Genomic DNA, 18,389 nt, shown 5'->3' on the forward strand with positions numbered 1-18,389 from the left:
GCGAACGAGCAACGTTGAAAATAGGTCCAGGTCTTATTGAACGATCAACGTTTTCTCTTTCAGTCGTTAGTCGTTAACTGCTATTCAAACGAACGATTATCGTTTTGATTCGAACGATTTAACGATAATCTGAACGATAATCGTCCTGTGGAATAGGGCCCTTACACCTGACCTTATGCTGTAGGTGACAGTGGGGAGTAGGCATGGAGAAAGTACCATGATGAACATCTGAGGGAAAGCAATGCATCCTGGGAATTGTAGTACTGAACAACTGCTGAATCAAAAAGTACAACTACAAATTATAGATCTAAGACCCCCAAACTATTTTTTCTTATTATTCTTGCAGATTAATGCAAACAGTTAGCAAACATATAATTTAGCAAGCATTTACGTCTTTTTTTTTTTTTATCTGAAAGTTCTATGAATCCTTACCTTCAATTGGGTCACGTGATCTCGAGTTGACCCCCAGGAAATTATAAGTGTTTTTGTGCTTTTCACATTTTCAAATTCCATTGACTGTTCCACACATGCTCTTCATAAGGGGGATGTACAGCTTGACATCACAATTTTATATAAATTACGCTCCAGGTCCAGGTATTTAGAGTGGACTTAAAGGGGTTGTTCACCAAACCATTTTTTCTTTCAAGTCAACTGGTGCCAGAGATTTGTAATTTACTTCTATTAAAAAAAAACTCAAGTCATCCAGTACTAATCAGCTGCTGTGTGTCCTGCAGGAAGTGGTTTACTTTTTCCAGTTTGGAGAGCAGGAGAGTTTTTCTATGGAGATTTGCTACTGCTCTGGACAGAGGTGGCAGCAGAGAACACTGTGTCAGACTGTAGAGAATACACCACTTCCTGCAGGATATACAGCAGCTGATAAGGACTGGAAGTCTTGAGATTTTTTAATGTAAGTAAATTACAAATCTTTGACCCTTTCTGGCACCAGTTGATTTGAAACAAAAAAAATTTTGGTGAACAATCCCTTTAAGAGTTGAGCCCACTTTTTTTTTTATAAATGTCAAAATCAGACTAGATGATATCAGTAATGACAGTTTTTTCTATAATTGTACTTTAGAATTTACATAGTGAATCGCTATGGACTTAGTAATGAATCTAAAAATGAAGTTACAGAGGGAAATCTAGGCCGTTGCTATTAATGCTGTGCTGACAGTGTAAGCAGAGCTGCATTTAGATGCGGCGCTGACAGTATATGCAAAGCTGTATTTACGATTCGTGCCGTCAGTCTTCCCAGAGATAGTCGTAACTGTGTCCCGCATATCTCTGCTTTGAGCCCGGCTTTGTATGTAATGCTGACAGCCTGTGTATATATTGCTGACAGCGTGCAAAAAGTTCTGTTTATATGTATAGAGCTGTGGAAGTGCAATCATTATGTGGATATATAGTCCTGACGGTGCGGGCAGTCCGGTATTTTTCTGTATGCCGTTTGGCAGTAAGAATAATAAACACTGTAACAGCCCATTGTAATTTAGTTAAACAAATATATTATTATTAATGAACATTCTGAAAAGAAGATGAAAAGCGAGATCTGTTTGGAAGGAAACCTCAGATCTTTCTTTTTATGTGTTCCCTTGAAATCCTATGATATATTTAAGTTGTGCAGTGGGAGAATGTATTCCAGAGATTGCTTCCAAATTGCAGAGAGTCCATTTAGTCCTGGGTGATTGAGGCCCTTTGTGCGTCACGTCTAATCGATGGCGTTTTCTTAAGGCATGATGTATTTTGTGGAATCAGGGTCACTGCGGCTAATTCCTGACAGCCAAAATGGACGGTCCCAATTAGGCTATATGAAAGGAAACAGTCGCATAAACAAGGTATGGGTTATGTCGTTTCTTATCTGGAACAAGAGCCGAGACGTACTGTGACTGCATATGGCTTTTCCATAGGAAGCTTAGTATTGAAGGGCGCTTGGTATCCATGGACTAGTGACATCACAGAGTGTCTGTGATGTCACAGATTTTCAAAAGACAAAATCCTCGTGAGTATCGTTGTATGCAGTTTTAGGCCATGGCAAAACAATGGACGTTCTCTGACACGGCTGTCCCACAGAACGGCCGCTGTCTGAGATGATCGACCTGATGATTACCTGATGATGATCAACCTGATGATTACCAATGTTTACCCATTTAACTTTTACTTTGATATCACTTTGATAAATGCAGTATTAGAGTATGTTCGCACTAAGTCTGGACCAAAAGACACGATCAGCCAATGATCATTTTCATCAGCTGATCGTTGTCTTTATCACACGGAGCGCGATAATCTGCCGAATAGGCCTGAATTGCTGTGTGTAGTAGGGCCCTTGGTGTTCATGAAGGCAGATGGCATTGGTGGATGTTATAAATCTGTAGCAGTGGGATTGAGTCATGCGGTATGTCCAGTGGCGTAGCTCCAGGGTCGCAGCGGCCCTTGCCACTGCACTGTTCCCCCATAAATCACTCTTGTGACCGCAAGCATTGTTTTGCTTGCGGTCACAAGAGCAGGCGCGCACTGGCCCCGGCTGATGTGAACTGTGTGCCTGTGGCCCGGGACTTCCGTTACAGAGAGCGCACGTAAGAGATGCTCTCTTTACTGGAAGTCCCAGCCCTGGCGCATAGGGAGCTCTCTGATGCGCGCGCTGCCGGGGATAGGACGGGACACCCCCGGCAGCCGCACATCAGCCGGGTGGCCAGACCATGAAGAGAGAGGATCGACAGGGGAGCGGGTGGCAGTTGAGTTGTGTGTTTTTTTTCTTTTTTAATCTGCTTTTCACGGAGGGAAGAAGGGGGGCCATCTATAAGGGCAGAGGGTATCTATAAGGGGGGGAGAGAAGAGGACATCCATAAGGGAGAGAGTGAGAGGGGGCATTTATAAGGGAGGGGGCCATCTATAAGGAAGGGAGGGAGGGGGAGAGGGGGTCATCTATAAGGGAGGGGGGAGAGGGGGCATCTATAAGGGAGGGGGGAGAGGGGGCCATCTATAAGAGGGGGGAGAGGGGGCCATCTATAAGAGGGGGGAGAGGGGGCCATCTATAAGGGGGGGAGAAGGCGCCATCTTTAAGGGGAGTGGCATCTATAAGGGGGGGGAGAGGGGGCCATCTATAAGGGAGGGGGGGGGGAGAGGGGGCCATCTATAAGGGGGACAACACAGTCAGCCTACCCACTAAATGAGGGTGCAAAGCAGCCATTACAGATGTGCAGTGTGTAAAGTGATGAGGATGGTGTCAGTGTGAGGAGCCTTATATGTCTGTCTGGCAGATTCTGTGGATTTGTGGCTCTGGGAACTCCGATCAGAGAAGACGTCCCCTGTGAGTCACCTGATATAACAGCACTGTAATGTATATGGTGTACAGAACCTGTGTAGAGCTGCGTCTACCTCTATATGACTGGATGAGGTGATGGTGATCTGTGTACAGTGGATGTTATTCAGTAGCAGCGGTGGTGTTAGTCAGTATGCGGTGGTGTTAGTCAGTATGCGGTGGTGTTAGTCAGTATGCGGTGGTGTTAGTCAGTATGCGGTGGTGTTAGTCAGTATGCGGTGGTGTTAGTCAGTATGCGGTGGTGTTAGTCAGTATGCGGTGGTGTTAGTCAGTATGCGGTGGTGTTAGTCAGTATGCGGTGGTGTTAGTCAGTATGCGGTGGTGTTAGTCAGTATGCGGTGGTGTTAATCAGTATGCAGTGGTATTTGTCAGTAGCAGCGGTGGTGTTAGTCAGCGTATGGTGATATTATTTGTTACTTGTTATCTGGTACTGTGTTTTATTGGTCTCAGTATACAGGATTTGGTCAGTAACAATATGGTGGTGATGGTAGTGGTGTGGCGGTAATATTTCCTTCTTATATACTGGTAATATTGGCAACATTGGTCTCAGTATACAGGATTTTGTTAGTAACAGTATGGCGGTAATATGTATGGGGATAAGTAGCATCACTTGGTCGTGAAAGGGGGGCGGCCCAAGTTGACCTCTCGCATCAGAGCCCAGGAGACATTAGCTAGGCCCCTGGGTATGTCCTACTATTTTTTACACTATTGTGCAGATTACGGTAGCTATAGATAGGTGGATAGGGTATAGACACAATAGGATAGTTGTATTGTACAGCTTTTAGGCATTCTTTCCCTGAATCTCCATCAAGCAGTTGGCAGTGGTTCTTGCATAGCCCATCACATGTAGGTCTACACTGTCCTTTCAGTCCTTTGTATTATTTTCTGGTTGTAAAGCAGTTTATGGTACAGTATACTATGTAGCAAACCTGAAGCTCATCCCGGCTTGAATCCACAAATAATCCCTAATGTTGTCTCTGGCCTGAGGTTCCAGTATTGCACACTTCTGTCCTGACCTCTGACCTGTTACATCACGGCCTGACTTTGTTAAAATAATACAGTGCAATGAAATTCACTCAACCAATAGAATCAAACAAACGTCAATGGACTGGCGGACTTCTCTGTAACCCCTGGGTGGTTTCCTGTTCTTACATTTGTAATCTTGTGTAGTATCGTACATAGTGGAGAATAGACAGATCAATATGTTACTTTATAGCATACAGTTACTATTATACAGACTTCTAAGTCCCCTATTACACGGGACAATTATAGTGCGAAAAATCGTTATCTTCGAATTTAAACGATAATTCTGTGTAATTGCAGGCAACGATCGGAAAATTGTTTGTATGTTGTTCATCGTTGGTTTAGATCTGAACCTAAAATTATTGTTAATCGTTCTCTGTAATTCCACATTCGTTCGCTCAAGTTCCGTATTTTTTTTACTAATCGTTCAGTGTAATTGCACATTGTCCATTGTATCGCTGGGATCAGAAGGAGTAAACGATCATAGTAACGATCACAATAATGATCGTAGTAATGATCGTAACTAACGACCATCGTTCTGTGTAATATGGTGAGCGATTTCAGGTTAACGATAAACAATCTAGTTTGCGATCGTATATCATTAGTCGTTAATCGTTAAAAATCGCTCCATAGAATTGATGGGGACCCTCTCTGGCATCCATATATATTACTTCTTCTAAATGACCTGTTTATTGATTGTGGGATTTAACCCCTTCCCAATATTTAATGTACATGTGCAACAAAGGTCAGCTCGGGGTATACACCGGCTCAGGGGTGCCAACTATCATGGCAGCTGGGCTTCTTCTGAAAGCTCTGCGGCTGCCATGTTCGTGCTTCTCTTATACCCTGCCCTGCGTGTAGAAGTCTCCTAGGGAGACAAAAAAAAGTGTGGGGAAAAAGTAAAATAAATAAATTTAAAAAATTCTACCTAAAAAAATTGAAAATACCTCTCATTTCCCAATTTTTACATCAAATGTGCCATCATGAATTTGAAAATTTGTTTTCTTTTAGTTCATTATTGGTGCCGATGCGGGAATCCCGGTGGTACAGTCTTTTTTGAAAACGCTGCCCAGTTCCCATGATCTGTGCTGTTTTCTTGTTCTGAGGGAACCCAGCCCACCTCCAGTGCAATGATATCCCAAATATCATGATGGTACATTCACTTTAAATAACAACAAAAAAAGTTAGCGATGCCAGAATTACTATTTTTTCTTATGTCCCAGAAATTTGATGAAAACCACTGAAAGTCCACCCCAAAATAAATAAAAGGTTACCACACAAAATTACAAATTCTGAATATGGTAATACTATTTATTTACTTATTTAATTATTTATTGTTATTAAAAGTTGTAAGGGTTCATTTACACAGAAAAATTATCTGCCAAAGATTTGATGCCAAAGCCAGAAATGGATTTGAAAAGAGGAGAAATCTTAGTCTTTCCTTTATGACCTGATCTCTGTTTATAGTCTGTTCCTGGCTTTGGCTTCAAATCTTTGGCAAATAATCTGTCAGATAATCTTTCTGTGTAAATGGACCCTTAAACATATATATTTGTTATCACTGTAACTGTATACTTGTATCACTTGCTACACATATGCCTTTTCTCAATCATATACCAACTATGTAACCATACTGAAATGCAGAATAAAGTTAAAGGTATGCCAGCGAAAATCGTTTTCTTTCAAATCAACTGGTTTTAGAAAGTTATATAGATTTGTAATTTACTTCTATTTAAAGTTTTCCGGTACTTATCAGCTGCTGTATGTCCTGCAGGTGTATTCTTTTCAGTCTGACTCAGTGCTCTCTTCTGCCATCTCTGGCCGAGACAGGAACTGTGCAGAGCAGTACAGATTTTTTTTTGAGGATTTGCTGCTGCTCTGGACAGTTCCTGTCTCGGCCAGAGATGGCAGAAGAGAGCACTGAGTCAGACTGGAAAGAAAACAATATTTCCTGCAGGACACACAGCAGGAAGTATAGGAAGACTTGAGATTTTTAAAGGGAACCAATCACGCTGAAATTGCCCCCATTGATAAGGAAACGTGCTGGTACATCACCCAGCACGCTTCCCAAACATCCCCCTGTCTCCTCCGTCCCCTCCTTTATTACCCCGCAATCTTACATTTGTGAAGTCCCGCGCTGTATGCTAATCAGCCCCTAGTAGTCACGGTGGACTGAACTAGTCATGGTCCTGGGCGTAGTTATCCGGGTCCTGGGCGGCTTCCAGCGCCGTAGGGGCGTGATTCCAGAGGGGCGTGATTTAAAGACCTGCGCTCCACCAACGGCATCTCTGGCTTGCTTTCCACGACGGCGGCGCTTTCGTTCCACGATGGCAGCGCGCTGACGTCTTCCGCATGCCACGCACGCGCAGTATGTCAGCGTCTTCTCCCGCCGTACTGCCCATGTGTGGCGTGCGAAAGACGCAACGCGCTGACGTCGTGGAACGCAAGCCAGAGATGACGTTGGCGGAGCGCAGGTCTTTGAATCATGCTCCTCAGGGCGTGATTACGGCACTGGAAGCCTCCCAGGACCTGGATAACTACGCCCAGGACCATGACTAGTTCAGCCCACCATGACTACTTGGGGCTGATTAGCATACGGCGCAGGACTTTATGTAAGATTGCGGGGTAATAAAGGAGGGGACGGAGGGTACAGGGGGGATGTTTGGGAAGCGTGCTGGGTGATGTACCAGCACGTTTCCTTATCAATGGGGGCAATTTCGGCGTGATTGGTTCCCTTTAAGTAGAAGTAAATTACAAATCTTTCTGAAACTAGTTGATTTGAAAGAAAAAGATTTTCGCTGAATGACCCCCGTAACGTGTCACTTTTTCCCCACGTGTTCTGCCCCAAAAATTTGCCGTTTTGTCCATTACTTTTTTACCCCATAAATACAAAGATTTTTTTATTCCACAATGCGTTCTATGGTAAAATGCAAGGTGCTATTAAAAAGTACAACAAATAACCTCTCTCATATGTTAGCAATATGGAAATGATAAAAAATAAAGCCTTTGCTGCTTTGGGAAAGGGTTAAACTGATATGGAGGTGGTGCTGAGATTCCTTCCTTCTATCTAGAAGCTATTAGGAGTCTCTCAGTGATTCCTGCAGTGTGTAGATTGGGCTGGGCGGCCAGGTGACTGCGTGTGCTGGATGTCAGGACGTGGAGATGTGTCTGCATTACATCTGGAGGCCTTATGGAACTGAGGAAAGGAGAAACTGTTTGTGGGCTTCTGGGGGTCGATTCGGCTCATTAACCCTGCGAACTCTGATTTACATGGGTCAGAGGTCGCTGTATGCACGCTTGGAGGCTAAGGAAAGTATTAGACCTAGAACTGATAATCAGCCATTGGTTAACCCTATCTAAAACATGAGGCAGGACCTTGATGAATGTCTCTAGGATAATAACTTTGTCACTACAGTGAACGCCAGAAACAGGACAGTCATTTGGTTGCACTAGGTCCAAAAAAACTTTTTTTTTTTTTTTTAAATAAAAACTCAGCCAATATAGGTCCCTGGTTACTTATTCTGCCAAGATGATAAAAATTCTGGTTATGGTAAAGCTGGATACTGATCATTATAGCTCATATATTGGTTTTGGGAACCCCCCTCCCCTCTATAGGGGGGGGGGGGATATGGTCACACTGCACAAATACATGAATAGACAGTATAGGTATCTTTCTAGTCATCTTTTTATACCTAGGCCTGCAACCATGACAAGTTTCACCACCTTCACAGAAAGGATTCTTTACTGTAAGTGCAGTAATACTGTGGAACTCTCTTCCACATGAGGTTGTGATGGTTGATTCAATGAATACGTTTAATAGGGGCCTGAATTCTTCAACAAAATAACATGGTTATAATTTCTGCAGATAGGATGCAGATCCAGGATTTTTTTTCTGCCGTAACTGGAGTAGGGATAAAATCTTCACCCAACATGGGTCAATTACCATCCAACTTATAGGGACTGTTGCCTTCTTCTGGACCAACACCATACGGTTATATTTGATGAACCTGTTTTTTTTTTTTTGTTTGTTTGTTTTTTTTCAACCTTAGATAAAATGTTACTATATGACTGTTCCCATACTGTTACTATATGACAGTTCCCAGTAGGGGCGGCCATATAACTTGTGCAGCTTACTCAGCTGCATAGGGGCCCACTCTGGTCACAGGTGGTTATAAAATAAGTATGTTCCTCTTCTTGCCTCTATTTACAATGTCCATGGGTCTCCCATAGATCACACAGACACTGCGTCATAATGATAACTAACCCATTCCTTTCCCTAGACCACCAAGGATAAATCCTTAAACCCCTTCACTGCCCTGGATCCAAAGGAAAGTCTGAAGTTACCTGGACCCTATACACAGCTGGGTATAGATAGAATAGAAACACTTATTCCAGTCATCTTCGGTGCAGAAGATCCTTGGACGACTGGTCACAAGATGCTTCATCCTAGCTTTTTTATCACATCTAGTGACTCTGCTGTTAACTATCTGGTGGCCACAAAACACCAGGAATCTCCCTTCATGGCTCATCTACAGGCACCCTGGGAGTAACAAGAGCTGATGTGTTAAAGATGTTCCCATGTAACCAAAGCAGGTTTTATATGGGGCAGGGGAGACACTGGGCAGCCGGGATCTGTTTAACTGAAGTGGATCAGGTTACAGACCCTACCAAGTCAATGCAATGTATATAAGAGCAGGCTGCGGGGTTATGCAATCTCTCCTCTCTGGTATTTACTGCTATGTGTTATGTACTCTACATAGTGTATGTGCTGGGGTAATGGCTGCTACGGCTTTTATACCGACTGTGCTTTCCATTTCTCATATAGTGATATCTTTTTGATTTTTATCCCCGTGTATTTGTATGTGTTGCAGTTTTGTAAGGTTTCATCCTGGTGTACATGCAGTTTATTACATACTGATAGGGATATTGTAGGGCCTATAAATGCAGCAATTTACATACATCCAATGTGGGAATTGGCTTCTGCTTCAGATATATATGAAAGACCTGATGCTGGAACAGGTCAGAGGGTTATCCCAGCATTACATAGTCTATGGGCCCTATTACACGGGATGATTATCCTGCAAAAAATCGTTATATTGTTCGAATTTAAACGATAATCGTTCTGTGTAAGGATCGAAAAATCGTTCGTATGTGTATCGTTGATTTAGATCTGAACCTAAAATTATCGTTAATCGTTCGCTGTAATTCCGCATTCATTCACTGAAGTTCCACATAGTTTCACTAATCGTTCAGTGTAATAGCACATTGTTCATTGTTTTCCTGGGATCAGAAGGAAGAAACAATCATAGTAACGATCGCAGTAACATACATAATTACTATCGTTACTAACGATTATCGTTCAGTGTAATATGGTGAACGATTTCAGGTTAACGATAAACAATCTCGTTAGCAATTGTTTATCGTTAGTCGTTAATCGTTAAAAATCGCATATTAGGACCCTAAGAAGGATCAGCTTTTGATCCCATTGTAAAACATTTAAAAAAATTTTCCCTTTGAAAATTCTTTTTCAATTTTGTTCACTGGAAAATTGAATAAGGGCAACTGCTGAATGGTCCATAGGTCCGGGACTGAGTCCTATTACAGCCTAAGGGCAATGGATGAAAAGTCAAATCCTGCTATAATGTGCCTGCACTTACACCCAGCTATACACACTGCTGCTATAATGTGCCTGCACTTACACCCAGCTATACACACTGCTGCTATAATGTGCCTGCACTTACACCCAGCTATACACACTGCTGCTATAATGTGCCTGCACTTACACCCAGCTATACACACTGCTGCTATAATGTGCCTGCACTTACACCCAGCTATACACACTGCTGCTATAATGTGCCTGCACTTACACCCAGCTATACACACTGCTGCTATAATGTGCCTGCACTTACACCCAGCTATACACACTGCTGCTATAATGTGCCTGCACTTACACCCAGCTATACACACTGCTGCTATAATGTGCCTGCACTTACACCCAGCCATTCACACTGCTGTATAGAAAAGTATCTGTCACTGTCCTCACGCACCCCTTCCCCAGTGCTGTCATGTGACCACACAGACCTGCTTCTCTATTCTAGCCTGTTGTACTACGCTCCTGCATTATGGGGATCTGCAGCTCCATCCTGTATCTACAAACTGCTGCTGTTCTTCAGGTTTATGCACTTACTATACATTGTACACCACATGCTGATACTTTACTGTACAGTAACTTATAATAGCTTTCTAAATGATTGTTTCATTTGTTGTACATGTTATTCAGAAGAAAAAAAAAATCCTTATTTTTGGGGTGCGGAAACAATTGTCTGAATTTCACTGATTTCTTATGGAAAAATTTGCTTTGGTTTAAGAGTGATATGAATTACAAGCGCAGTGCTGGAACGAATTATGCTCGTAATCCAAGGCACCACTCTGTGTGTGTGTGTGTGTGTGTGTGTGTGTGTGTGTATATATATATTATTATTATTTTTTTTTTGTGTTTGTGTGTGTGTGTATATATATATATATTTATATAATATATATTTATTTATTTATTTATTTTTGTGTATATATATATATATATATATATATATATATATATATATATAAAATATTTATTTTTTATTTTTTTTTGTGCAAAGTCCAAGAATATCCATGTCACACTGGCTATGTACGCAGCGATGCTAAAAGCTATCATTATGTAGCATAAACAATAAATGACAAGATGTTTTAGGAAAATAAAATGGAAACAGAAAAAGTTTTATGCTGCACAGAGATCATAAAAATGGGTTGTTCAAAGGCTAAAACAACAACAAAAAAAATGTGGACTGCACCTTTCTACTCGTGTAAATCCCTCTACGACCATTACACACAAAAAAACCCGAGAATGTCCCTGCTGCTAAATTGGAGTCCAGAGGAGTTGGAGGCAACAGGATCTGAAGATCAAAATTCCAGACATAGCAACGTGAAACCTGCCACTAACTGAGTGCATCCTGTCCCCATCCACACTCTGCAGGGAAACCACGGGACAGGGTGGGACTGGAGGGGCAGGAGACGCAGGGAACAATCCCGCATTGTTATTACAGTCTTATTGCTGTAGGTGTGACATGTTAATGATCATACTGCGCGGTGTACCTGTTCTGGGTAGAGCACAGATGGAGCCCCAGTACCACTGCAATATGCTGCTCTGTTCATTTATAGGTTTTACCCTGACTACATATTATGTGATCATATTATACATCATCATGTAAGTTATTTATTTTATGCATTTATAAAGCTCTGACATACAGTATACTACATTGCAGCACAGAGATTATCACATTGGACCCGTCCCCATTAGGGCTCACAATCTAACCTGAAGTATGTTTGTTTGGAGTGTGGGAGGAAATCGGAGTACCCAGAGGAAACCCACACAAACACAGGGAAACATGCAAACTCCACACAGATGTTGGATTTGAATCCAGAATTGTAGAACAACAGTGCTAACCAATATAGTTTTTTATTTTAAAAAGAAAATTTCCTTGTAAAAAAAAAAAAATCTCAGTCCTTTTAGTACTTATCAGCTGCTGTATGTCCTGCAGGAAGTGGTTTATTCTTTCCAGTCTGACACAGTGCTCTCTGCTGCCACCTCTGTCTGTGACAGGAATGATCTAGAGCAGTAGTAAATCGCCATAGAAAAACTTTACTGCTCTGGACAATTCCTTACACAGACAAAAGTGGCAGCAGAAAGCATCATGTTAGACTGGAATGAATACACCACTTCTTGCAGTACATACAGCAGCTGATAAGTACAGGAATACTTGAGATTTTAAAGTAGGAGTAATTTACAAATCTGTATAATTTTTGGACACAATTTGATAAGTACCTTTTATATTGTTGTTTATGGCAGTTGTATTAGGCGTTACTTGCCACTCTTATTCAGGACCATATTATTATAAATTTGACAAGGCTCCGATTGTATATTTTACAGCAGTGTTATCTAACATTTTGTAGAGTACAGTGGTACCTTGGTTTAAAGGAGAAGTCCGGTGGAAATTTTTATAAAACTTTTGTATTGCCCCGTAAAAGTTATACAAATCCCCAATATACACTCATTACGGGAAATGCACATAAAGTGGTTTCCCCTGCACTTACTACTGCATCAAGGCTTCACTTCTTGGATAAAATGGTGATGTCACTTCCTGGATAACATGATGTCACGACCCGACTCCCAGAGCTGTGCGGGCTGTGGCTGCTGGAGAGGATGATGGCAGAGGGATGCTCATTGTCCCTCCAGTGCCATGTGTCCCTCATTGTCCCTCTGCCATCATCCTCTCCAACAGCCACAGCCCGCACAGCTCTGGGAGTCGGGTCGTGACATCACCATTTTATCCAGGAAGTGAAGACTTGATGCAGTAGTAAGTGCGGGGAAAAAAGCACTTTATAAGCATTTCCCATAATAAGTGTATATTGGTAATTTGTATAACTTTTGAGGGACAATACGATACTTTAATAAAAATTTTCACAAGACTTCTCCTTTAAGAGTAACTTTGATTATGAGCTCATTCCTCCTTGCAGTTTTTATAAGCCCTTGTGTTTCCCATCCTCTCCATTCCTGCTATAATGTGCCTGCACTCACACTCAGCTATACACCCTGCTGCTATAATGTGCCTGCACTTACACTTAGCTATACACACTGATGCTATAATGTGCCTGCACTTACTGTACACTTAGCTATACACACTGCTGTTATAATGTTCCTTGCAATTATGAGCGTTTTGCAAGAAGAGCTCACAGTTTTTTTTTTAAATTGTAACTTGGTTTAAGAGCATTGCTTTGGTTTATGAGCTCCCTGTACTGGGTGGGAGAGGGAGTGGGGGAGGGGCATGTTCTGCATAGCGGGGTCTACAGCACTGTACTCTGACCCAGGCTGTGGAGGTAATCTCTGCATAGCTGGAACCCCTCTCTCCCCGGACAGAGAGCTGCATGTATGTGCCCACATATGTCCTGCTCATTCCTTTATGTTCCCTGCAGTCTCTGTCAGTCCTTGTATTTCCCATCCTTTCCATTCCTGCTATAATGTTCCTGCACTCACACTCTGCTATACACACTGCTGCTATAATGTGCCTGCACTCACACTCAGCTATTGTTTTTCTTGTTATTCAGAACAAAAAATAATTATTTTTTGGGCTGTGGAACCATTTGTCTGCATCTCAATGATTTTTTATGAGAAAATTTGCTTTGGTTTATGAGTGGTTTGGATTACAAGCACAGTCCCGGAACAAATTATGCTCGTAATCCAAGGCACCACTGTACAAGCTACTTCTAGATCTGACAGGTGTTGGTCGGTCACTGTAAGTAATGGAAATTAAGAAATCTCATGACATGGGTTTTCCTAGAGCCATAGCAGCTGATAGGGTGTTCAGGTACTGAGGTAGACCCCTTTAGGTTACATTTGCACACGTGTAGTGCCCGCACTACGAATGTGCCTCTGTAGTGCTCTGTGCTTTATGGAGCACTACATTGCAGTTTCCTAGTACAGCAATCCATGTCGCAAAATGCGGTTCACATTCCTATTTTTTTTGTGGCACGAATCCCAGCCCCGTACACACATACTGACGCGTGAACGGGGCCATTGAATAGCATTGGTCCCATGTTCTGTCCACAATTGCGGTAACAACGGAAGTGTGAATGTAGCCTTAGATGCAAAAGCTGTGGCTTTCTACCATCTGTCATTACTATGATACTGTTACTTATGATTGTTGTTTCAGTGATCTGTCATTAGGTGCCCTGTATAGTCTAGTCACACCCCTGCCCGATGATAGGGCTTTTATCTTGGCATTCACTGCCAGTTGTATGGTTATGACCCCAGTAAGGCTAGGTTCACATCTGCATTGTGTCATCCTTTTAGAGTGGATCTGTACATCTACATCAACAGATCTTAAAAAAACAAGAACATAACACATACGCATAGTTGTTCCGTTTACGTAGAAACACTGTCCCATTTACGTCCATCACTGTATAAAAATTAGAATTTTTTTTTTATATCTATATTAGTTTTCTGTTTTTTAGAGAAAGATCATGATGAATAAACTACAGGGATCTGCTTCAGCCTGGTAGCATGTAATTTTTCCATTTCTGGTGATAATGAATGGAGCTGGCAGGATCAGTGCTATGGGGGCAAACAGTGCTGCTAACGGGTGCCCCCGTACTCCTAGCGGTCCCCTTTAAGTTCCTCTTTAAGTTTTATCACTATTTTCTATGCTGTGTTTGGACTAAGCAATGGAATATTAATTGTGTTTTCATCTGTTCAGATTTCAGATCCAAAGAAACACGTCTGATCCATCAAATTATAAGAGTTTGGGTGACTGTTTCAAGAAGATCTATCGCAGCGAAGGGTGAGTGGGACATAAATGTGTATTATTGACCAAGGACAAAGAAATTGTAATTTCTTATAAATTAAATTCTAATAATATAAACAAAAGAGGCAACGTGAGAGCTCCCACAATGCACACGGCATTACAAAAATGCTAAACTGTGTTGGATATTGCAACAGACGCAAATTGTTGTCGGCCTAGGTGAGAAGCAGACATTGACCTTTTTTTCAACAAATGTAGCAGTGTTACTGTACAAACTGTGATACGGAGCCTGATTAGTTCTTGTATATGATTTAACCCCTTAGGGACCAAGCCTATTTGAGCCTTAATGACCAGGCTCATTTTTCAAAATCTGACCTGTCTCACTTTATGCGCTTATAGCTCAGTGATGCTTTAACCTATGCTAGCCATTCCGAGATTGTTTTTTTTGTAACATATGGTTCTTTATATTAGTGGTAAAATTTGGTCACTATCTTTTGTGTTTTTTTGTGAAAAACATAAAAATATCATGAAAAATTTGAAATTTGAAATTCTCTGCTTCTAAGAAAAGAAAGTTGTATCACATAAATTAGTTACTAGGTCACATTACCAATATGTCCTCTTTATTCTGGCATAATTTTGTAAACATATTTTACTTTTCTTGGGTGTGACGGGGCTTAGAAATGTATCAGCAAATTACCAATTTTTCATGAAATTTCCAAAACTTTTTTTTTTTTAGGGACAAGTTCTTTTTTTAAGTGTGTTTAGGAGGCTTGTATACTTAAAACCCCCATAAATGACCCCATTTTGGAAACTAGACACCTTAAAGAATTAATCTAGGGGTATAATGAGCATTTTAACCCTACAGGGGCTGGAGGAAAGTATTCACAATTAGGCCGGAAAAAAATGGAAAATAGAAATTTTCAAATAATATGTTCGTTCAGATCTCATTTTCACAAGCAACAGGAGAGAAAAAGTAAACCACTGTATGGGCACACAGCAGGGCTCAGAAGGGAAGGAGCGCCAATTAGCATTTTCAGTGCAGATTTTGCTATACAAGTTTTCAGGCGCCAGGTGCGTTTGCAGTGCCCCTGTAGTGCCAGGGAAGTGAAACCCCCCTCTAAGTTAGCCCATTTTGGAAAGAGCACCCCTCAAAGAATACGTCTTGGGGTGCAGTGAGCATTTTGACCCCACAGGTATTAGAGGAAAGTATTTAAAATTAGACAGTAAAAATGAAAAACTAGAATTTTTCCAATAATATGTTTGTTTAGTTAGAAATTTCTCAATTTCACAAGTAACAGGAGAGAAAAGGCACCCCAAAATCTGTAACTCAGGTTCTTCCGAGTAGAAAGGTACCCCATATGTGGGCATAAACCACTCTATGGGCACACAGCAGGGCTCAGAAGGGAAGGAGCGCCAATTAGCATTTTCAGTGCAGATTTTGCTGAAGAAGTTTCTGAGCGCCAGGTGCGGTTGCAGAGCCCCTGTAGTGTCAGAAGAGTGAAACCCCCCCATAAGTCACCCCATTTTGGAAAGTGCACCCCTCAAAGAATACATCTTGGTGTGCGGTGAGCATTTTGACCCCACAGGTATTACAGGAAAGTATTCAAAATTAGACAGTAAAAATGAAAAACTAGAATTTTTCCAATAAAATGTTCCTTTAGTTTGAAATTTCTCAACTTCACAAGGAAAGGGAGAGAAAAAGCACCCCAAAATCTGTAATGCAGGTTCTCCTTAGTACAACGGTACCCCATATGTGAGCATAAACCACTGTATGGGCACACAGCGGGCCTCAGAAGGGAGGGAGTGCCAATTAGCATTTTCAGTTCAGATTTTGCTGCACAAGTTTCCGAGCGCCAGGTGCGTTTGCAGTGGCCCTGTAGTGTCAGCAGAAGAGAAACCCCCCCTAAGTCACCCCATTTTGGAAAGGGCACCCCTCAAAGAAGTCATCTTGGGGTGCAGTGAGCATTTTGAACCCACAGGTATTAGAGGAAAGGATTCAAAATTAGACAGTAAAAATGAAAAACTAGAATTTTTCCAATAATATGTTTGTTTAGTTTGAAATTTCTCAACTTCACAAGGAAAGGGAGAGAAAGCGCACCCCAAAATCTGTAACGCAGGTTCTCCTGAGTACAACAGTACCTTATATGTGGGTATAAACCACTGTATGGGCACACAGCGGGGCTCAGAACAGAAGGAGCTCCAATTAGCATTTGCAGTGCAATTTTTCTGAAGAAGTTTCCGAGCACTGGGTGCGTTTGCAGAGCCCCTGTAGTGTCCGCAGAAGAGAAACCCCCCCATAAGTCACCCCATTTTGGAAAGGGCACCCCTCAAAGAAGTCATCTTGGGGTGCAGTGAGCATTTTGACCCCACAGGTATTAGAGGAAAGGATTCAAAATTAGAAAGTAAAAATTAAAAAAATTATTTTTTTTAATAATATGTTTGTTTAGTTTGACATTTCTCAATTTCACGAGAAACAGGAGAGAAAATGCACCGCAAAATTTGTAAAGCATGTTCTCCTGAGTACAACGGTACCCCATATGTGGGCATAAACCACTGTATGGGCACACAGCAGGGCTCAGAAGGAAAGGAGTGTCATTTTGCTGGTGCTGCATCATTTTACAGGTAATCTGGGGTGGTGACGGGCAACCTGGGAGTGTTTACTTGCTATCTGGGGTGTTTATGGGCAATCTGGGGTGGTACGAGCAGTCTGTGGCAATCTGGGGTGTTTATGGGCAATGTGGGGGTGTTTACTGGCTATCTAGGGGTGTTTACTGGCTATCTGGGGGTGTTAACCAGCTATCTGGGGGTGTTTACTGGCTATCTGGGGTGGTAACGGACAATCTGGGGGTGTTTACCGACTATCTAGGAGTGTTTACTGGCTATATGGGATGGTAACGGACAATCTGGGGGTGTTTACTGGCTATATGGGGTGGTAAAGGACAATCTGGGGGTGTTTACCGGCTATCTGGGGTGGTGACGGGCAATCTGGGGGGGGGGTCACAGGCAAACTGGGGTGGTGATGAACAATCTGGAGGAGGAGTGACAGGCATTCTGGGGTGGGTCTGGTCAATCTGGGGTGGTTACGGGCAATCTGGGGTGGTTACGGGCAATCTGTGGCAATCTGTACTGGTTATGGGTAGCCTGTGGCAATCTGGGGGTGTTTACTGGCTATCTGGGGTGGTTACGGGTAATCTGAGCAGTTACAGGTAAACTGGAGTGGTTAGGAATAATCTGGGGTGGTTACAGGTAATGCGGAGTGGTTACAGGTAATGCGGAGTGGTTACAGGTAATGCGGAGTGGTTACAGCTAATGCGGAGTGGTTACAGCTAATGCGGAGTGGTTACAGCTAATGCGGAGTGGTTACAGCTAATGCGGAGTGGTTACAGCTAATGCGGAGTGGTTACAGGTAATGCGGAGTGGTTACAGGTAATGCGGAGTGGTTACAGCTAATGCGGAGTGGTTACAGCTAATGCGGAGTGGTTACAGCTAATGCGGAGTGGTTACAGCTAATGCGGAGTGGTTACAGCTAATGCGGAGTGGTTACAGCTAATGCGGAGTGGTTACAGCTAATGCGGAGTGGTTACAGCTAATGCGGAGTGGTTACAGCTAATGCGGAGTGGTTACAGCTAATGCGGAGTGGTTACAGCTAATGCGGAGTGGTTACAGCTAATGCGGAGTGGTTACAGCTAATGCGGAGTGGTTACAGCTAATGCGGA

General features: G+C 42.3%; 1 protein-coding gene across 3 annotated transcripts in view; it reads left to right on the forward strand.

Annotated features, from left to right (window-relative positions):
• Window positions 1–18,389, forward strand: part of SLC25A21 (solute carrier family 25 member 21) — a 208,291-nt gene that overhangs the window by 132,858 nt on the left and 57,044 nt on the right. For all 3 annotated transcript variants that reach the window (XM_069951324.1, XM_069951323.1, XM_069951322.1), the window contains exon 4: window positions 14,629–14,712. In XM_069951324.1, coding sequence (XP_069807425.1) covers window positions 14,629–14,712 — 84 coding nt within the window. The remainder of the gene's footprint in view (window positions 1–14,628; window positions 14,713–18,389) is intronic.

The sequence above is a fragment of the Dendropsophus ebraccatus genome, chromosome 13, assembly GCF_027789765.1.
Source record: "Dendropsophus ebraccatus isolate aDenEbr1 chromosome 13, aDenEbr1.pat, whole genome shotgun sequence".
In the NCBI taxonomy this organism is placed as follows: Eukaryota; Metazoa; Chordata; class Amphibia; order Anura; family Hylidae; genus Dendropsophus; species Dendropsophus ebraccatus.